We start from the raw sequence: 23,472 nt of genomic DNA, 5'->3' as shown, positions 1-23,472 counted from the left end.
ATTGCAATGTCTATGGACTACTCGAAAGATGACTAAAAACAAACGCTTTACTATATGCACGGTTAGCGAATCACGTGACTTTGACATGATCAATTACGCGGGGAAATGACGACGAAAGTCAACACAATGGAAAATTCAAACGAGTAAATAACACCTTTATCAATAACGATTAGTCACAATTTCTTGTTTTCTAGAACTTTCCGACAGACAAAAAACTATCAGTGTTCTCAGCTTCTATCGCACGTAGAACCACCATTTTAGTAGATGAAAGGTGAAGATAACGAACAGTGATCTATAAGCAATACAAAAAAGATAGTTGGACAAACACGGACCCCCAGGGCCGTAAATTACATGGAGGCGGAGGAGGCAGCTGCCTCCTCCAACTTTTGAGCCAAAAAAATTAAAATTTAAAGTTCATTAGAATTTATGTTGTTTCCAATAACTAAGAACATGATACCTCCCTTAAAAAGCATTCCAAATCTTTCTTTTAGAATGAGTTAGTCAAGTAACATCTTAGAAGGCCCTAGAATCAAGGATTTTGCACGAAACGTGTTCAGTGTGCACAAAATGTGCTCAGCGTCTGGGGGCCTGGGCGGCCCCCAGACCCCCGTCTAATATCCTGCCTCCTCCAAATTGAAGGTTAATTTACGGCCCTGACCCCTGGACACATCAGAGGTGGGATCAGGTGCCTAGGAGGAGTAAACACCCCCTGTCGACCAGTCACACCCGCCGTGAGCCCTGTATCCTCATCAGGTAAACGGAGTCATCCGTAATCAAATGTAACACGTCAGACAGCATTTGACCCAGTAATAGGTTGCATTGACGAGCTAGATCGTTATAACGACCATCGGATTTGCGAAATTCTGACTTCAATCGAGACTGTTAAAACCCCTGTACCATGAACTTGTTTGTCAGTAGCTTGCCTCGATTTAAAACCTGACCATATGTGGAACAAGCTCTTGCGTATCGCATCAGTTGAGAGATATAAACACCATATGCAGATGATAATGGAATATTGTTATATGGGAAGTTGATATACATGTATTTGTTCCAGAGAAAATTCTTCAAGTGTTGCTATTAAAGTTATGTGACAATTCATTATTGTCAAAGTCAGATAGTTGGTAAAATAAAATGTAAAATGGGTGATTCGTGATTCGCCACCGTGATATGGATATGTTATGTCCTGATAGGATCAAATTTTATTTATCTCAAATGAGATAATGATGACGAATTTGATTTTAATTTTTTCTTTAATTGAAGTGTTTGATGTTTAAAGATATATATACATTTTACCGCTACATTGCTGTGACACTTTGGTAAATCAGCATTGAATAATTAAATCTCTCTCTCTCTCTCTCTCTCTCTCCTGTTAACCGTGGGAGAAAATACACATGCGCGCGCATGTTGACTAAAAGTCAAATGCATGAGGTAGTTATAGGGACACCTGTAAGAGTTAATCCAATACTTTCTTTCAAATTGCTAATTTAAAATGTTTCAAGAGAGAATATCACTAAGGATATGTCCCCACACTACCTGTCCCCAAAACTCTATTATCTTGCATCTAAATCTTTCACATTTTGTAGGTCACGTTTATGGGGATGCAACTGCATGAACAGAGTATTTGCCGCCTGTTCTTTTAACGCAGATGAAATGGCGAACAATAATTGCCCTCTCTAAATACACTTTTATCAACCCCGTGTACCTGGCCAATCAATGAAGGAGACACAAAGCAGAGGGTGAAAAAAAATCTGATACAAAAATAATGATTCCAATGTTTTCTTGAATTTTACGAAATACTGGTAAAGGTAGCTCAGTGGTAGTGTGTTCGCTTCGTGACGGCTAGGTCAGGAGTTAGATACTCGCTCGTACCATAGCCGCTTCAAACTTAAGACGTAGATATGGGTAGCGATTGCTCCTTCGCCAAACGATCGACAGTTAAAAGTGAGAGTCACGGGTCTTACGGGTCGGAGATCCCGTGTTGCAGCAGGCTTTGACGCATTAAGAATCCTTGATCACTGCAATGGCCCTGAGCAGTATACATAATCTAAATTTGTGGTACTTCACCTCTAGCTGGTGATGTCTCAATATGAGTGAACTGTTCTCGAAGGGATGTAAAACAAAGTCAAACTTAATAAATGTCATAAACTTTGTAAATACACTACACAAGATTAATTCCCATCAGTTCTCTCCGAAACAAGAATGGAATCAGTTAACACACAACGTCCTCAATTAAATTCTGTCATGTCACTATCTGAGACACATGCAACTTCTTCACTTCCAACAAGATCGTCATTTGTAACACATACAACTTCTCCACTTTTAGCGATATCGTCCTTGACTATACCCACAATTTCTTCCTTTTTAGCAAGATCGTCCTTGACGACACCCACAATTTCTTCACTTTTAATAAGATCATTTTTTACAACACCTACAATTTCTTCACTACTAACAAGATCGTCCTTGACGACACCCACAATTTCTTCACTACTAACAAGATCGTCCTTAACAACACCGACAATTTCTTCACTACTAATAAGATCGTCCTTGACGACACCCACAATTTCTTCACTTCTAACAAGATCGTCCTTAACAACACCCACAATTTCTTCACTACTAATAAGATCGTCCTTGACGACACCCACAATTTCTTCACTTTTAGCAAGATCCTCCTCAACGACACCCACAATTTCCTCACTTCTAACAAGATCGTCCTTGACGACACCCATAATTTCCTCACTTTTAACAAGATCGTCCTTGACAGCCCCAGCAACGTTTTCACTTCTAGAAAGATCATCATTCGCTGTATCCACAGCTTCTTCTAATATAGTGTCATGTTTATTTTGACTTGGTACGTCCATTAAAGTCAAGTAATCTGCAGAGGGCCTGCTTTCAGCGTTATCCATCGTACTAGCATTTTTGGTTTTATCTAGTAAATACCGGACACCAAGACTTTGCGAAGACTTGGAACCCAATGTTTTATTTTTTGGCATATCGTTGTTGTTGAATTTCGTATTCACCTGCACGCTATGAGACTTCTTTAAGAGGTGAAGATGTTTCGCTTTCAACTTTTGTATATACCAAGTTAACTGGGGTGTAAATTCTTCTTTTTCATCATCCGAATCCGAATCGCCATAAGCATCATCGCTTTTTTTTCTATCCATCAAACATGCCGTATCTAAAGACATGCTTCTAATGTTGCTACGATTTCTGACAGTGGTAGGATTGAGACACTCGTCGTTAAGATTGCGCGTGCAGTTAATGACGTTTGTATTACACGTCGACCATTCTACGTACTCCGTCTCATCTACCTTTTTAGACTTGGTTTTCTTTTGTCGCGTGGAACGTTTAGTCCATGGTGGGCTTGGAAATTTAGATCGCCTGGGGTTAGGAGGTTTAACGACTTCCTGTTTGCTGTAGGTCTTTGACCGTATCTTCCTAACAGTTTTCCCCCGTTGATCGGGAAGTGGCGATTCCATTTTACCTTCAGGAAGAGAATCAGATGTTCTATCCAGTTCTTGTACCATTAAAGAACTGGCATAGTCGTATTCCTTTTGAAATTCATTTTCTATTGTCAAAGTTGACTCCTGGGAAGTCCCAGCTATTGGGCCGACAACCGAAAAATCGGAATCAACGGTTTCACAACTTTTCTGTTTTCGACCTCTAAACAAAGTGTAGTCATATTTATTTGACGCAGTATTCTGAGACCGGATGCGATTGCAAGAGCTTTGCTCTACACCATAAGGTTTGAGGTCGTTGAATAGTATTTCTTCTTCGTTTTCTTCACAATCTTTTCCAGCTTTGCGACTTTCTGCTTGAAAAAAAAAGATGAGAGTTAAATTACACCGAAAATAGGATATTTTTCAATACATGTGCTACTAGATTTGACAATAATTATATACGGGTCACAACGCTATTTCACTTGAGTTATATACATCAATTTGTATAACTGAATATTTTGTGCGATGATAGGTGACACCTGAAGCAACCATAGATCTTAACTAGAAGTGACAGTGGTCATTTTGAATATTGATCGCTCACAAACATAAACACTAATAAAGGGACATTTGTGCGATATTTGATGACTTTGCATTCAATCGTATTGGAATCACTACTGCAGACTTTGTATCAACCAATCCCGGACCACGACAGTTATCTTGGAAACTTGTAATAGAGTCTAAAACATTTTGCTGATCTGTGAGATGTTTAGTGATTAGCCATATACCCCTGGATAGAAACGCAGACAAAACATAGAGACGCCATGGATAAGGAACGCTCTGAAAAGCAATACAAACGACACCTCTTTGGTATACCATCATAGGAATACCAGTACACGGATTTATGCTCAGGTGAGCTCATATGAGTTTCATTTAAAAATACTACTGGTCTGCGAAAGTAATTATTAACAACATGAGTTAGCATAGACATAAACCAAATGAATACACGTCTTTAATGTAGTTTGATATGACTTACCATTACTAGGCGTATTCCCTCTCTCATTCAGATATTGTTTTATATTTAGAGATGACTTGGCTGAAGAATATTTCCACGGAGCCGTACTGAAAGGAATTGAGGAAGAGAAACTTGAATTCAAGACAGTTGGTAAATGTAACTTTCGATGGAACAATAGAACGTGCTTTGTGCTTACCCTATCCTCCATCTTTTATTAAGTAGGTAGATCAGAATCCCAAAAAGGATGATTCCGAAGAACAGAAGACAACAGGCTGAAAAACAAAATAAAAGATGGCACCATATACCGGTACTTTCATATTATATCGAATATATTTCAGATATAGTTTACACTTTGACACTTGCATGAACAATGGAAATTTTCGAGCGAAAAACAGATAACAGAGGTAATGAATACAGAATCTCTCGTACTGTGTAGCTACAATAATACTTGCCGATTATAACAGCATTATATATCCTCGGTGCAGGATTGGGACATTGTCCTTCATCCGTACAACAGCAAGTGCAATTATTGCTATAGCAACAAAAATTACAAAATAAATTAGTTTCTTTCAATAGTGTTCCATTGTCCAACATAAATTACAGGTATGATCAACAGTTTTCTGAAATTGCAACCTACCATGTATTCTCCATATTCACGTGAGGGTATTTATTCACGTGTGGGTAATTATTCAGACGATGTTCTCCAACCAAAGGTACCTTACAAAAGTAAAATAATATCTCCATAAAGCAGGTAAATTACCAAAAGTAAAAGAATATCCATAAAGCAGATACCTTACCAAAGTAATTTTAAAAATATATCCATAAAGCAGATACCTTACCAAAAGTAAAAGCATATTTCAATAAAGCACACAGTTTTACCAAGTGTTTCTTAAGTACAGCAATGGAATTAGAATATATTTAGGTATGGACCTGACTGGTCAGAGAGCTTTAAAGAGGCATGGACATGATTTTGGTAAACAAATATTTGGATACCCATTAGTAATATAATAGTATTTGATATATGTTTATTTCGCAAATTCTATGGTCGTAATAATGATCTAGTTTGCCAATACACCGTCAGACATGTTTCATAACAATTGTTAGGCAATCTTTACACACAGATTTTGACTACGGATAACTCGGTTTACCTGATCACGATACAAGGCTCACGACGGGTTTGACCGGTCGACAGGGGATGCTTACTTCTCCTAGGCACCTGATATCACCTCTTGTATATTCAGGGGTCCGTGTTTGCCGAACTCTTAATTTTGTATTGCTTATAGCAGTTATGATATTGATCACTGTTCGTTAACTTTACCTTAACTTACGTAAAACATAGCAACGATCCTAAATATCAAAAACTGACACAATGATGAATTTGAGGCATATCAACTTTTCATTTTCAAAACAAGGCACGAACACTATTTAGGTTTGCATGTTGCACGTGACTCAACTATCAAAGTTGACGGCTTCGGAGAAAAAAGTTACTACGAAAATTTTCAGTTCTTACTTCTTTATGTTTGCTCCCTAAATTGATTTAGCATTGATCTATGTCGATTGATTGATTGATTGTATCTTATTTAATGTCCCTCTCGAGAATTTTTCACTCAAATGGGGACGTCACCAAGACCAATGAAGGGCTTCAAAAGGCCTATGGTCAGCGTTTACGGCCATTGAGCTATGAGAGTTCTTTAGCGTGACACACCTACTGTGACACGTAACATTCAAATCTGATACCGAGCGTTTGACTATGGAACTGTCATTACCTGTTTAACGACTTAGGTCTGCCGCGACCGGGATTCGAACCCAGACCTACCGCATGCGGGGCGAACGCTCTACCTCCAGAGCACCGCGGCAGCTTTTTAAATCTATACTACACTCTAAAAACAATGTTTAGGTTTGGAACACTTTTTAAACGTGTTTAGGTCTAAACGTGTTTAGGATTGTGCTTATATCCTAAACGCGAAGTGTAATAAACATGTTCTACCCTAAACATGTTCAGACTGAGAACATGTTTAGCTATGCAAAAATACAGTATCTAAACACAAAATAACATGCTAAACACTTGCTAAACACAATCCTAAACGTCTAAACACAATCCTAAACGTCTATGCGTTTAGGTTTTGAACATGATAAGCTTAGTTACATTGTTGACATTAGTTTTACAGTCTTCATGTAGAATATTCCTGTCTTCTGTAAATGAAATTCGAATTGCAGAAAAAATTGCATGTCAGAATTGCCATACTTCAAACTGCTATAGTGTAACAGGCCCCGATAGTGACCATAGTGTACATCATACGCCGTATTGCAAGTATACACTGTCGAGGTCGATATCCAAAATTGATGGAACCATTAGAAGAGCCGTCTATGGGCTTCAACCCTTTCCTGTTGGAAATGAGCAGAGTTTAGGAGTATCCAGAAAATTTTGATCTGGAATTCCATTTCAACTTGAACAGGTCTGGACACATACATATTGAATAAAAAAAATAGTGTAATTCATTGTCTCTGGTATTAGACGTGTCTTTAGTGTTAATTTAAACCAATGCACCACTCTTACTTTGCATTGGAACAAAATTCATTTAAATCTTGTGAAAGAGAACATCAGTTGCAATTGATGCCCCCCTTTTTAATTCAACATGTGACAGTGCCTGTTATGCGAAAACTAGCATATCAAAGACAAAAAAATTGTTGAAGTTGTACTTGCCGGATGATATTTAACCATGTATAGTTTACTTCTTATATGTGCATAAGTGATTTTTAATGGTTTTGTCTTTAACATGTATCACGGAAATGTCAACCGTGTTGTTTCGGCAATTAGAATATAGAAATAGAGTTATCGGACTTGCAAGTAATTTGAGAAGAACCGCGCAAACCCGCATTGTTCGATTTGAAACATCATGGATCCCATAGACACAGTTTGTAATACAAGGGATATTCTTGCTAGATTTTGCAATGTTATTCTCCTATAATAGAAGAGAAAACTACTATTTAAGACTCTTTAATGCTGTGGATTGAGTTTTAAATAGAAGGTTAGCAAATCATTTTGTAATTGAGACAAAGTCAAAACCTAAATACAAGGAGAACTAAACATGTTCAAAACCTAAACACAAAAGAGGTAAACGTGTTCAAAACCTAAACACAATAAGGGTAAACATGTTCAAAACCTAAACATAATAAGGGTTAAACATGTTCTACACCTAAACATAAAAAGAATTAAACATGTTCAAAACATAAACACAATTAGTTAGACATGTTCCAAACCTAAACACAAAGAGATTTAAACATGTTCAAAACCTAAACACATTGGGTTGAACATGTTCAAAACCTAAACGTAAAAAGTGTTAAACATGTTTAAAACCTAAACACAAAAAGTGTTAAACATGTTTAGATTTAGAACGCGTTCAAAACTGTACACAAGAAATGTGTTTAACTTTGTGTTTAGGATCTAAACACCATTTTTAGAGTGTAGCGGAAAAAAGAAAGTGTGCATTATTTAAAATATGAAAAAATAATAAAAAATAACAATGAACATATTTTATTATTACTTTTTTTTTTGTAATACTGTTAACAAATGTATTCGTTAAACATTTCATAATCCATTAATGTTCACGTCGAATAACGTCAATTTCAGCACACTTGAAAGATACTGGTATTCGAACTTGGATTAACAAAGTTAAAGTGACCACCATTTGCATTCACGCATGCTTGACAACGGCGCCTCATTGATGTCACTAAAGTGTTCAGAAATGCTTGAGGGATGCTGTTCCAGATGTTGGTTAAAGCCTGGCATAAATCAGCCAATGTCACTGGCTGATTTGGTAAACGGCGTAGACGTCGTTCCATTTCCCTGACTACACGTGCAACATGTGGCCTTGCGTTGTCTTGCTGTATAGTGATGTGATTTTGCTGTCTCTGTATGAAGGGTATCACATGGCGCTGAATAATTTCGTCTCCATAGCGTACGGCGGTGAGATTTCCATTGACAATTTGTAGAGGGGTCCTTCCACGTGCTGTTATTCCATCCCACACCATAACGCTACCTCCACCAAATTGTCGGCGTTGCACAACACAAGCGTTCTAATACCGCTCCCCAACGCAACGATACACTCTACAACGGCTGTTACTGCTATCCAAATGAAATCTGGATTCATCAGTGAACAGAATATTGGCCCAGTCCTGTATTCTGAATCGCAGATGTCGTCTGCACCACACTAGTCTAGCGATACGATGACGTTGAAGCAGTATTGGGCGCACTGCTGGACGTCTTGGTCTGATGTTGTGCTCGCGCAGACGAATACGCACAGTTTTTGGACTGATTGGTCGAAGTCCAGGAATGCTACGAGCGGTCAAATTTGCTGTCTGGAAACGATTTCTCAGGTGCACAAGTCTAATGTGGTTGTCCTGTCGACGCGACGTCACACGAGGACGCCCAGAACGTGGTCGATCCTGAGTGTTACCAGATTGTTGGAAACGTCTCCATAATGACTGGATGGTGTTCCGATGAACTCCAAAGTGTCTTGCTACGACATATTGTGCCATTACAGCTTGAATCATCCCAACAGCACGATTACGTTGGTTTTCGCTGAGCCGTTGCATGACAGAAGGATAAATTTTGTCAAACTAAAGTACTTTCCTTAACGAATAGTGTCCAAACAAACCTTTTACACTTCTTACTCCAAACAGTATTGGTCAGTAAAACTCGTGCGTACGAACACTTCAATAAACAACATGTGTTCACTAACTATGAAAAAGTCCGTGCATCTGAGTCGGGTACTATCCGATATTGTTAAAAAATATCACCTTTATCGATTGTTTAGATTCTATGAATACAAACAATAAATATAGAAAAATTATACTAAATTTTATAATGCCCAGTTTCTTTTCCCGCTAGTATATTTCGAAAGGCTGAATGCTATTGACACACATTTTAGAAACTTTGATGCTCTCATCTCTGCACGTGCTCTACATAGTCCTATGAAATCCTTGCGCATTCGTCTTACTCTAGATATAGTTTAACACCGTGTTTATAAACACGATTTAGGGAGTCGAGTTTTATGTAAATACAAAGCGTATCCTGTGTAAAATATTTTTAATCCTTTCATTTCTTTTACAAAATATTACAATTTCAATTAATAAAAAAAAATCGAGTATGTACCCAAGCGATACACCTAATTAAGCAACAGGAAACCAGATATACACGTACTATCGTTCCTACAGCAATTTGACAGTTCGCTTTACAGAGTGAGATTTTCATACACTGATTACCGTATTAATCATCAAATGGCTGTTTGATTTCAATGCAATGGACACTATTTTGCTTATCAAACTCAGTACCCGGCAAAATACCACAGGTAGCACTGACCAATCGGATTGAATAGCTATTTACGAGCATCAATACGTGGTAATGATCAGCCAAGGACTAAACTAACGTAGTAATATCTTGAATACAAGAAGAAAGCCATTCGTTACAATAATGTGATGTACATAATGTTATGTTTCTTCAACAAGGGTGCAGGGGAGGGGGCGGGCTACGTGGCCGAGTGGTTAGAGCATCGCGCTCAAAATCACACGGCCTCTCACCTCTGGTCGGCGCAAGTTCATATCCCGCTCGCACCGGTAAGTGAGCAAGTTTCCCAGTTTACTTTCGGGAAGTCGGTGGTCTCTTCTCAGGTACATTGTATCTGGGTTCTCTCTTCCACCAATAAAAACTGGGCGCCACCAGATAACTGAAAACTTGTTGTGTGTGGCGGAAAACAACAACCAATCAATCAATCAATCATGAACGAGGGATAGGGATCATCAACTGCCAATGCATCAATAAATTCTTATTGTCTATAAATCGAAGTCTAAAATTCCGCACAGTTACAGGAACATAACGTAGTGGTGGTGGCGCCCAAAGGTCAATCTAACTATAGCTTGTAAGCTTACGCATAGACCAGAGGTGAATCTAACTAGATCGCAAGCTTACGCATATACCAGAGGTCAATCTAATTATCTTACAAGCTTATGCATAGACCAGAGGTGAATATAATTATCTTGCAAGTTTACAAGATAGACCAGAGGTCAATCTAACTAGCTTGTAAGCTTACGCATACCCCAGTGGTGAATTTAACTAGCTTGAAAGCTTACGCATAGACCAGAGGTTAATCTAACTAGCTTGTATGCTTACTCATAGACCAGAGGTGAATCTGATTAGCTTGTAAGCTTATGCATAGACCAGAGGTGAATATAATTATCTTGCAAGTTTACAGATAGACCAGAGGTTAATCTTATTAGCTTGTAAGCTTACGCATAGACCAGAGGTGAATCTAACTAGCTTGTAAGCTTACTCATAGACCAGAGGTGAATCTAACTGGCTTGCAAGCTTACGGATAGACCAGTAGTGGGTCTAATTAGCTTGCTATATAATCATAGGAATTCTCGGATTTATTATCAGGTGAGAAAATATGGATTCTATTTCAAATATACTGCTGGTCTGCGAAAGTAATTATTAACAACATGAGTTAGAATAAACATAAACGAAATGAAAACACGTCTTTAATGTATTTTGATATGATTTACCATTTCATGGCGTATTTCCTCTCTCTCAGTCGGATATTGTTTTGTATTTAGAGATCACGACATGGCTGCAGAATATTTCCATGGCACCGTACTGAAAGAAAGAGGAAACGAAGTTTAAATTAGTTTGCAAGCTTAGAATTAGACCAGGCTTATGATTAGACCAGGCTTAGGATTAGACCAGGCTTCAGAGCCATAAGATTTAGCCGAGCTCACTTTTGATCGCAGTCTCACTTTTATAGAAGGAACATATAGCAAACAAAAGAGACATCGATCAACAACAAGCTCGTCTGAGCTTTATGGCCCGGAGCCAGAGGTGAATCTGATTACCGTAGCTTGCAAGCTTACGGATAGGCCAGAAGTGAATCTGATTAGATTGCAAGCTTACTCATAGACCAGACGTGAATCTGATTAGCTTACAAGCTTACTCATAGACCAGAGGTGAATCTGATTAACTTGTAAGCTTACGGATAGACCAGAGGTAAATCTGATTAGCTTGCAAGTTTACGGATAGACCAGAAATGAATCTTATCAACTAGCAAGCTCCAAGATTAAGATGTGCTGTAAAATATGTTCCTGTAATGTGAGAAATGGAAACAATAAAAGTGTATGCATGCGTGCGCATGTTGTATTACTTTGCTATCAAAGCAACCAAAACAAAAATCAGTTTCAATTTCCAGAGATGTTTTGGGAGGTCAAAAATCATAACGTTTGATATCGGCTCGTAGTAGGGACATCTATCAGCAGATAGAGACCGAGACCCGATTGTATCAACCAGTCATTGAATTTAATGTGGCATTAACCCTAATTAGAATATATGAAAGAGCTTTTTTAAATTTACGTTATGTTGCATTGGTATTAAACATTAATGATTGTTTGATTAGAGTTTAGATATTTAATGTTACATTAACTTATACGAGTTTAATAAAGGTTTCAGACAACGACATTTAATGAACCCATTAACTAATATCACATTAAGGATTTAACAACTCATGAGGGTTAATGTCACATTAAATTCAATAATTCGTTGATAAGAAGAACCTATCAGTAACTTAGAAAAGAAGACAACTACAATAACAAATCCAAAGCAACACGACTAGTTGTGAAACACGAATGCGCGAAATTCCTCAATGTTTAAAACTTTCATTGACCCCTACCCTTCCCTTTACCTTGTCTCAAACGCCATCTCAAATGAAAATTTATATCAACAGGTTTTTTGCAAAATTTTGACAACAGAGATCCTCAGTCAAAAAATCCTAAGCTACGTAAGTTCAGCATAACGTCTTCGAAACGTGTGCTTTATGTTTTGCAGTAGGTTATAAGGTCGTGACCAAACACAACATACTAATATAGGCCAGGGGAAAAAATCCGTATCTAGAACACGAAGTCGTCATGATGTACGGAAGATGGTTAATTTCATATCTCAAATACGTATATTAATTAATACGTATATTAATTAGACGATAAATAAATAACTTTTTTTAAAAATTCACCGCTAGGCGGTACGTGATCAAATCTACTATGGTGCCTTTCGTGCTTCACAGGTTTAATCGTGTAATTGTCCCACTAAGTACTCCAGTGAAGTTTTTTTTTTTAAATACATGTAGTTGTTTATTTCTTGATTTTCAAACCAAACGTATTAAGACTCTTTTGCAGAGCTGCGAGGTCAACCAAATCAGTTTATAACATCTGAGTACATGACCCTTTTATCCACACATTTGTACTTTGGAAAACTGGTCCACAACTGTAACACATCATACGGTTGATCATTTCTGTTACCTTGATTGTGGCCGAAGCATGCACTCTAGAGTCAATCTTGAAAGGAATTTATAAGGGTTTTGGGATACATACATGTATATTGCCCCGCACTGAATACATCTTGGATGTTGAGGAAATTTGCAGCCATGTAACTCTATATGTGGGGTATAAGGTTTTATTTGATAATTTACTAGTTAAAGAGGTATCACTCGCCTCCCGATTTTATTTTTAATAATTTCAAAGGGCATATTGAACATATTGAAATCATTTTCATTTATATGTCGATTCAATAAATACTAGTAAACTCAAAACAAGACACCACAGAGTCTTCCATATCTGCTTCATATTTAGATATTTCATTGAACATAGATGTTAACGGCAAACTAACAAATCAACTTTACGACAAACGAGATGATTTCAACTTCTCCATATTCACGTAGCAAAATTCCATTATCTCCTGCATATGGTGTTTATATCTCTAAACTGTTTAGCATATGATCAAGTTTTGAATCAAGGCAAGCTACTCAAAAATAATTGATGCTACAAGAGATTCAACAGTCTCGTTTAAAATCAGCGTTTCGCAAATTCTATAATCGGTAGGATGATCTTAATTGCAAACATAGCTTGGCATTGGGTTGAATGTGGTCTGGCGTGTTTCATACGCCGTTCTTTCCATACTGATTACTGCGCTTATCTGACCAAGATAGAGGGTTCACAGCGGATGTGAATGGTCAACAGGGGATGCTTACTCCTCCTAGACACCTGATCCCACCTCTGGTACATGTATTTGCGTGTTCGCGCTACTCTTAATTATGTAATCTCTGCACTATGCATATCTTCACGTTATTTACAAAGGCCCTACCTTCAAATTTGTGTAGAGTTAAAAGCACAAACTATGCCCTTTATTTAATATATCTCATCAAAACGGACTAAGTTCAACAACACGTAATTTTCTTGAACATTGACGAAAATCAAAGTCCTTGTCATATACACATCTTCAATACCAATATACACATTCTGTAAAATAAGAAGCTCCTCACTTGAAAATTGTGAGAGGAGTTAGTCGGACAAATTATGTACTCTCCATATAACAATAGTTTTCAAATAAAGGGACAAAACTCCTGCAAAAGAGGTCGAAATAGATCAAAATTGCACATGATCTAGAGTGACCCACAAAAAAGTTATATAGCAATTTTCGGCTTAATTGATATATGATAGAGAAATGAAAATAGAAACAGAAAACTCCGTACGGACGGAAGGACAGGCGGAAGGACGGACGGATGTACGTAGATACATGTACATTGCTGTACCATATTTAGACGGGCGTACAAAATAAATAAACCTGATAATGATATCAAAGACAATTCCATACAAATTTTAGAAATAAAAAAAAGGGACTGATTCAAGATTTCCCCCTAATTTATTTTTTTCACTTTTAATGATGAAAAACTACTGCCTAATGTGTTTGAAAGGTTTCGCAAAAAATTAAGGTTATGCATTATCAAAGAAGCACATTTTAGTGATAGAGAATTTATTATTTGTTTTGTAAATAAAGATTGTGGTAGGCTATTGTGTACGAAGTTTTCAAAAGAAATGGATATCGATCAAGTTTGTTGTATCTATCACATTTCAAATATTCTTTGGGTAAAATGTGTCATCTAAAAGTTAAATGTCTGACTGCAAAATGAAGATGATTTGAATTACAAAATTAACATTTCACTGGTTTGTTTGTAAACATAAAAAATCGAGTCTTTGTTTACGTAAAATATTGCTTTTATCCTTGCATTCAGAAGGTCAACGTTTTGGCTGTCATATTTCTAATTTTTAACATCAAAAAAGAAACAAATTGAAAAAACGTGGACCAGTTCCTTTAAAAAGTAAAATCCCGAAAATTTTGTAATTTAAAGCATTTTCATATCCAAAAAAAAAAAAATAATAATAATAAGACTTTACATGACTTTAGCAAGTGTTTATAGAAGTAAAATGATATTGTTATGATACACATTGTATCAAGATCAGAGAATGGAATGGTAAACATATTGCACAATGGATACTTTTCATGATATTGTCCTTCTCCGATCCTTTGTAAGAGAAATACATGTTTCTCGTTTTGTATCTAATGGTTACACATACAGTAATAGTACACTGCAACATGCATAATGAATTCAAACTTCATGACAAACTTTTACGTTTTAGGTCGAGGAGGTAGCACCACGTCATATCGAAGACGTAAAACTTAACATAGGTAGCGACTTCTTTTGCCGAACGAAAGTCAAGAGTCGGGCACGAGGAAGTTCTACCGCTACAGCCTTGAGGGCCACGCATAGGTCAAAAGTGGCATTCCACCTAACGCTGGCGAGTCTCCATGAATGTATGAGTGCAAAATTCTCGAAAGTAACGTATCAAAACAAAACAAAGATACCGAAGAAAGAAAAGATGAATACCCGTTTTTCTCCTCTCAATATCGCTGCAAGAATTCTAATTAGCTTTGCACTTCCACCATTTGGGATTTTAAACGGAAGTTCCACCACCATAATTATCATTTGTCTTTGAATACTTTGTCACAAAATCTCACTCTTTCAAATATTCACTATATATATTGTTTAACTCTAATTACTTTCTCCACAATACGAAAGCGGAAAATGGACTGGGGGATATTTATCTTTATTCACTATAAGGAACAAGCGTGCGAGCTGTGGAAACATTGTACTATACAGCTACATCTGCCTACAACTGGTTGAATTCCACATTCTATACACTATAATACAGCTAGATTTTACAGGAAATATACATATAGACTCGCCTATTTCACAGGAAACATAAAATATTTAATATAAGCGCACCATTTTTTTTCTCTCATAGGGATTGGATTGTATATTGTTTAATGTCCCTCTTGAGAATCCTAGGGAGCTATATTTATCTAATTACAGACTCACTTGCTGCCGTTACCCAAATCAATTAAAAACAGGAAGTAAATACTTAAAAAAAAAGATATATAAAATATTACATCATACAGTCCTAATGTATATATACAAAGTTCTCTTCATTTATATGTGTTCATTTTTGATACATGTATATCAATACGAAGACAAATCAGACCGATTTTACAGAACAATGCCCTATACTTACGATTTTAGTGAACTGGGTTAACATGTTGCTCTCTGGTGTGGTGAATAGAATCCAGAAGCCTGAACACTAAATCGGAAGCTCTCGATCAATGTTCCCTTGTGTTTAGTGAGATAATCGCTAGTCTGTACAGACTTCCGGGAGACCTTCCGCATCTGCTAGTCACCGATAACGAAAATATTCAGAGAACTAGAACATTCAAACCCAGGTAAAAAAGACAAAATGTTTTAATAAAAACTCTTTAATAAGAATATGTCACTCTCCTTCACCCCCCTCCCCTCAAGAAACAAAAAAACCCCAGTAATTAAGGAATTATAGCGAAAGCAGGGGTGTTTATTATATAAACTAACAAACCACGGGATCAGAATATACATTTAAATGTAACTGTCCGTAATTTGATTTTTAAGAGAATAATCAAATACTGTAATAACGATGATATTTGATATACATAATTAAGTTTATCATTTTATAATATACGAGTTGTAGGCCCGCAATTAATCACGGTAGTCTTCAGAAAACCATAACATATATAGTCGCTCGACCACTGGAAGTCGACAATAACAGTTGGCGAAATGCTGACTTTAAGTTCCTGTTGAAGCCCTTGTAACGTCAACTTATTTGTCTGTAACCTGAAATTGATCATATGCAGAACATGCACAATCAGTTGAGTGATATAAACACCATATGCAGGTGATAATGGAATATTGCTACATAAATATGGGAAATTGACCGATGGAGAAGATGAAGTCATCTTTTTTGTCATAAAGTTGAGTTGTTAGTTTTTCATTGATGTCTATGTTTAATAAAATATCCAAATATGAGGCTGATAGTGAAGACTCAATGGTGTCTTTTATATCGAGTTCACTGCGATTCGAATTGACATATTAATAAAAGAGTGTACTGTTTATAAAACATCGTCGATGTATCTAGATGTCGAGTTGATGGTCACAACAAGAAGCTTTAGAATAAATTCTACCTTATTAGAATATAAACAAATGTGTCGGCTAATAAAAGGAGTACAATTCGTGCCCATGGAAATCCCAACGGATTATTGAAAGACCTGAGCACCAAATACTTGGTAGATATTGTCCATGAGGAACTCTAAATTGCTTTGATATGAACTTCAGAGTACTCGTGAGTAGAGATTTTTGGGATTAAAATAATTTTAAAAAAAGAAGATAATGCCCAAATATGGATATTTACGGTGTAGTTATTATATAACATGAATAAAGACACATTACGTGGATATTGTGTTATGTACATGTAGATTTTCTGTTGGCTGGAAATCACAAACTACAAAATATAGAATCAACTTCACCTGTCTTCGAAGCAAATATATCACTTGATTTTTCCAACATCAAGCTAGAAATAAATTGGGAAATTTTTAATGAATACGATTGGTGATCATGTTTCGTCCAATGAAAACTCGCGTCTCTAATCACTTTCGACTAGATCTTGAAAGATGGCCGACCAGGTCTCTTTTCGTAAGCTTTAGTACTAACAGTTATAGTTTAGATGCTTTGAATTAGACAATCATATAATAAAACAATTATTGACATTTTAAGTCAATACGCATCTTCGCTAGCCAAGTGTCCGATTCGCTTACTCTCATCAAATGACCAGAGTACACGAATCGGATACTTGTCAATCGAAGAGGGTTAATACGATGCTTTAACAACCTGAGAAGTACAATATTCACCGAGCCAAGTCAATAATTCTATAATGTAGATATTATGTTACATTTACATTTTCAATGTTTTCGCCTTCAGGTATCTCACTACACTAAAGCTTATACTTCGTATGACACCATGTTTTGTGAAATTATTTGTATCCATCGATTTGTTTGTCTATCATCGTAGCTCAGTGGTTAAAGCATTGGGCTAGTGAACTGCAGATCTCGAGTTCAAGTCCCCCAGAGTCTTTTGCTCAGATTTGTTGAAATATATATATTTTTGAAAATCATGTTTTATCCAAATTTGTATATTTTTTGCCTTTTTGGCATATATACGTATTATATATCATCACATCTTTTATAATTAAATGAATTCGTACTGATTTGAGAAACTATTTCTGGATGAAGTGAGCTGCCTTAAATTTGATAATTTTACAAAATGTAATGATAGGCGTTTCCTCATGAACACGCTGTAGGATTGTAAATAATGTGTGTTTGAATACAGAACGACTTGACAAGTTATATAGTACGGTCTATTTCAACGGTTTTTAATTCCGACATAAGTGAGAGTAAAATGTATATATAAGAAATAAATTTCATTTTAGGAAATACATTAGGACATGAACTGCAACGCTCCACGCCGCGCCGGCATACTTTTCATGAAGTGTTGTTTTTGAAATGTATATATTAGTATACAATATAGATAACATGATGATTGTGTAGATTTTACGATAAATAGATTCATTTTAGGTCTATATACCGTTTTTATGGAGTATCAAATTAACATAATCGTAAATAATTGAAGATATAATTAAGTATGTGTATTTGAAAGATAAATTTATGGCATGAATATGATGGGTGTCCAATTCTGTGCTTGATGTTTTCTAGCTGTGTGAAAATAGCCTTTTACGCCAATATACCGATATTGACGGCCGAATGTGCTGTTTATGATGTCATATTTCCGAATCTACGTAATCTTAATAAAATAGGTAACAAGAACTAAGCTGTTTGGAATTATTGTGTAAAGTGCCTTTAGTTTTGAAACAAAAGCGCAACTGTGAATTTTGGTGGGTGAATAGAGCCCATATTATTTATATCCTTTCGACGTCCGGGCATTTTTTTTAACCACTTAGTAGTATCGTAAAAACAGATATATATGAAAAACCGGGTTCATATTGCCAAGTATGATTTCATGACGGACATCCGCAGTGTAATAAACGGATATTTAAAAAATCCGCATCCCTATAGCAATAGCGTAAATTTGTGATTTTTTTTTCTTCTTCAAAACCTATACAAAAATTTATCGATTTTTCTTCTTCAATTTTTTACAGATCATTCCGACACGGCTCCGTTTTGCATTCGTAAACTAAGCAAATACGATTTTGTACGCTAAAAACATTTTTTTGTACTTTGTGGGTTGCGTTTGTCCATGCTATCGCTCTGTTGCCTTACACAAATGGGAATTAGCGAGTTCAGGTAAGTATGCTATGTAACGTCTTGAAACACACATAAAGTGATATAATTATTTTAAATAATATTTTAATTATTTTTAAACACCTCCCATGTACATTGATGACGGCGGAGGGTAACTATTCCTTGATTTTGTAGATATGCATGTGTCTTATAGATATTTAAACCATCATGTATTGGAAGGTTTTTCAAGTTTTTACAAAAATGCGATTATCTAAATGTGAAGCCTATAACTTTATAATCAAGTTTAAACAGGGGTTTTAGTTAAATTCCTGGCCGTTCTACGGGAAAACACCCCCGCCTATATAAACACGGTTTTTATACATGCATCCTTTTATCCTTTTCTTGTTATACGTTGCCGCTCCTGAAATCACCCTCAAGTGGCTGAATAAACCGGTTTTTTATATATCCGTTTTCTTACGCTGCATCCTTTTCCATAACATAATTAATCACATGTGGAAAAAAAAATATTCACCACAGATAAAATTTTCAAAACAGAATATAGGTAAACTGCACATGACAGAGAAAGTGATTTATTGGCCTTTTCATTCGTCCGGTTTCCATCTGAGTTTCTTTAGTTCTAATATACATGTATATGCTATATACATGTACATCAATCGAAGACATTTGCATAATATCTTTATAATGGGAAGCTTCCGAAATGTCCCGCGTTACAAAATGTTGGTAATAAGCAGTATAAAAATCAATCTAATTGAAATTAGATGTTAGATGCGCACATATCTTCGCTAAACTGTGTAGCGAGTATGGGAGCGGATGTATAAAACTTGCACTGTGTGGTAGTGATGGTGCCATTAGTGTTCTGCATGCAATTTTTAGCTCAAATATCGTTATCATGAGAAATTTCAGTGATAAATAATTGTCACGGATGTGTGACTTGAAAATTGTAAAAAGTGTAATATCGAAATAAGTAAAGAAAAAAATAGTATCACTCAGTTTATCAGAACGCACGCGGCAGGACCAGTCACCAGTTTAACAAACACGTGGTTTCACAGAAAATATGTAGATGGCTTATGTAAGATGAAACCGAATTGTAGAATTGTTGTGTCCAAAGAGGAATTATCTTTTAGAAAGACATCACACCATGTCAAAAAATGTTAGTGCGTTTATGTAATGCATTTTCCTTTTGAAATTGCTATTTTGGGGTACATTGTATATGTTTCGTTTTGCCTACAAGCACATTACTCGATTAATACAAACAAAACATAGATGGGGAGGGGGGTGTATAAAGATGTCAATTTACAATTTTTTGGTCAATGCATACATGTAAATACTTCGAACAGACAATTCAAATTACAATTAATTCACTGCCTATGTTTACGTCTTATGTTTTATGCGAGCATGGCACGAGCGGGGACTCGAACTCACAACCTATATATATATATATATATATACTTATGAAGAAGTACAGCTCGATCGGCTTTGTGGTATTTTGTATACTACAACTTGCGTAGATTATATACAATTGTATGGCATGGCATTTGTGTGATACATATGCAAAAGTTCGATTGAAATAACGAAGTTTAAAATCCCCGACACGAAAAATGTACAATACTCATTGATATGAAACTACTTTATTATCTATGGCTTCACAAGTTATTAAGTGGGTGCCTCTCTCTCTCTCTCTCTCTCTCTCTCTCTCTCTCTCTCTCCCGACCAAACCTACTAAGTAAGGACGTATTCACAATGTGTAGAAGAGAATACACACATATATTATTCTAAAGGCAAATAAGTACTATGTTAGGTATAGCTATAGGGATACCTATAAAAGTTTATCTGGTATTCTCTTTCAAATTATTTTTTAAAAAGAAGGTTTTTGGGAGAGAATATTAGTAAGGACATGTCTTCACACCACATATTTTTCAAGTCCTCCATGCTGAAAACTAATTTCTCTTCGTTTGTAAGAAATAAAACGTCTTTCAAATGTGCAATAGGCCTAAATTCAGTTGACGTATGACTTTGAAGTAGACCCAACATTAACAAGTACATGTACTAAGAAAGCGAATCAAACAATCCATATTTTTTCACTTTGACTAAAGTAGATGATCAACTATAAATTGACCATAAGAAAATGATAGAATCTCGTTTCGTGAATGGAGGTGTCTTTTCGAAATATTTGTATGGTCCTGAAAAGGGCCATTGGTTTTTAACACCGCCTGAGGACGGTTTGTCTGTCTGTCCGTGGCGGGCTCTGGTGACTGGGTGTATGTCGGCCTAGGGATCTCACCTAGTTGACAGCTTCATACTCGTCGAATTCGTCGTCTAGAATTTCCCCGAATATTTGCAGCTCCAGACTTAGCATTTTCTGGGCCTGGAGTGCGGCATAGTCATGGTACACGTTCTTGATTCCTTCAATAACGGCCAGTTGGAGGCGGTAGCTGTACCGTAACGTTGGAAGGTTCGTCTCCTTGGCCTGATCGTGTCTGTCCTGTATCTCCGAGTAACTGTAGTTCAGGAGGACTATTTGTTGACACGCCCCGTGGAACTTTCTCTCCGTTTTAGCCAACTCAATCTTCGCCAACTCCATCTTTATACGGTAAAGATGTTACTCCAAAACGACGTCAGTCACCATGGCATATGCATCTTCGTCGACCGGAATTCCTGGGAAATATTCCTTAAGAGTGAATGGTTGTGGTTCCATCGTAAGAATGGTGAAGCTGTTCTTACCACACGAGTTTATATAGGACAGATTCAATTTGTTCAACATGCCACGCGCAGTTTAACTGTACTCATGGATTGTCAACTGCACGACCGTCACAGATGAGCTGACCTCCGGAATGGCAGCTAGTAATTATCACTATCACCGTTATCAATTATTTTTCTGCCAGATGTAATTACTGCAGCAGCTAGAAGTAAATGTCAGAGAGAATTAAACTGTGGGTACAATCAGATTCTTACACTGATACATGTAATAAAGAAGATTATTGCTCATCTATTGGAACCTTTTATTTTAAACTCATTTTCACAAATTTACTATGGACACTATAAATTAACAAATTTTGCCCAACCCTGGCTCCAAATTTACTGCTATTGTTTCATATGTGAGGTGAAGTCCGTAAGCTATAATAGAATCTTACTTGATTAGTAGATATCGTAAAATTGATTAAAAACCTACTTTCATTTTCGATAGACCACCCTGAAATAGCAAAAATGAGAGTAGAGTGGCGGACAGACTTTGGTGGATCTAAGCAGTTTTCTCTTCTGTTTTGTAATGACAACTTTTATACGATATGAAGTAAATCCGTTGTTCATCGATGCTTGGTTTTGATCTTGCAGATCAAGTTTTGATAATTCTTGAATAAATAAAATCTGCCTGTTCGTTTCTTCAATCCGTGATTTTAATCTTGAATCAGCCTTATGGAAATTTCCTGAAAGAAGCGTCCAGAACGAGGCAACATCCTACAACCAATCGTACAATCTCGGGCTTTTCCGGGAAGCCGGGAAGATGCGATTGGTTTACAACATGATCAGCATAACATTATGTAGGTGTTCATTGTTTATAGTCATACGTATAATAGTTTTGACTAGGCCCATATTTATCATTTTATGAAGATTAACAATTATACATCTCATACAAAGAAGGACACCCCTCCCGAGATAAACGATCTGACACATCGATAAATTTTTAAATACGATGTTCATCTAATATTTTCGATGTTTTTAATTTTTTCCGTGATTAAAGAAGTCACTGTTACGACTTTTTGTAATAATTTATTAACAGTTAATGATATATACAAACACATGGATAAACACAAAATGTTTTTTATTTTGGTTGAACATGTTTTGTGATGACAAAGATCTTGAAAGTAGGTACATGTGAAAATGCAAAGACTGTCCAATATGTCAGATATTGAATGGTTCGGGACTGTTCTGGGAAGTTTTTGCCTTATAACTTTAAAGTTAAAACAAAATTAGGTTGTGTACTACCAGACAATGTCTAAGAAATCAGGTCACTGTTTAAATTATATTGCAATTTTTCTGTTTGTCATTCATATAGTGCATTATGTTTTCGATTATTGCGTTTGATGTGAAGAAACGACGTGTATTCATAATTCTGCCCTTAAATTGTCGCACTGGACAAAAACTACCATTAGAAACACATTCGCAATATTGAGTTTCAAATTTTGAAATCATGAACGAACAATTCAATTGCATTTGTAAAAATCATCGTATAATTTTAATACATCATTTATGTTACGTAAGGAACATTTAATTTGGAGCTCCAAGTGACTTCCTGATATGCACTCAATTACTGAAAAATTGTTCTTAAATTCATTTGATTAAAGATATCGTTCATTCAATTCATGTGCGCAACAATTCAGACACGCATTATAAAGTCCTTCCTCTATGGAATATTATTTAATTGTAATTCTCCGCGCTTGCACGGGATTTCATCCAGTTTATATATATCAGATTCAAAC

General features: G+C 36.2%; 1 protein-coding gene across 5 annotated transcripts; it reads right to left on the bottom strand.

Annotated features, from left to right (window-relative positions):
* Nucleotides 1–1,732: 1,732 nt before the first annotated feature.
* LOC125683443 (uncharacterized) lies at nucleotides 1,733–21,863 on the bottom strand. 5 transcript variants are annotated; one of them, XM_056142720.1, is made up of 8 exons: nucleotides 21,804–21,863; nucleotides 15,895–16,046; nucleotides 11,011–11,101; nucleotides 5,087–5,166; nucleotides 4,902–4,981; nucleotides 4,646–4,721; nucleotides 4,471–4,556; nucleotides 1,733–3,811 (listed from the first exon to the last, which is right to left on the bottom strand). In XM_056142720.1, exons 3-8 carry the CDS (start codon nucleotides 11,011–11,013, stop codon nucleotides 2,226–2,228), a joined length of 1,911 nt encoding a protein of 636 aa, XP_055998695.1. In that variant the 5' UTR covers nucleotides 11,014–11,101; nucleotides 15,895–16,046; nucleotides 21,804–21,863; the 3' UTR covers nucleotides 1,733–2,225. The 5 variants fall into 5 exon arrangements, with proteins under 5 accessions (XP_055998695.1, XP_055998698.1, XP_055998699.1 ...); XM_056142723.1 differs by lacking the exon at nucleotides 21,804–21,863 and adding an exon at nucleotides 6,216–6,322 and having other exon boundaries at nucleotides 15,895–16,176; XM_056142724.1 differs by lacking the exon at nucleotides 21,804–21,863 and adding an exon at nucleotides 6,216–6,317 and having other exon boundaries at nucleotides 15,895–16,176.
* Between the last annotated feature and the right edge of the window lie 1,609 nt (nucleotides 21,864–23,472).

Source organism: Ostrea edulis, chromosome 6, assembly GCF_947568905.1.
Source record: "Ostrea edulis chromosome 6, xbOstEdul1.1, whole genome shotgun sequence".
NCBI lineage: Eukaryota > Metazoa > Mollusca > Bivalvia > Ostreida > Ostreidae > Ostrea > Ostrea edulis.
The sequence above is the reverse complement of the archived record's forward strand: the minus strand, read 5'-3'. Positions and strand labels throughout refer to the sequence as shown.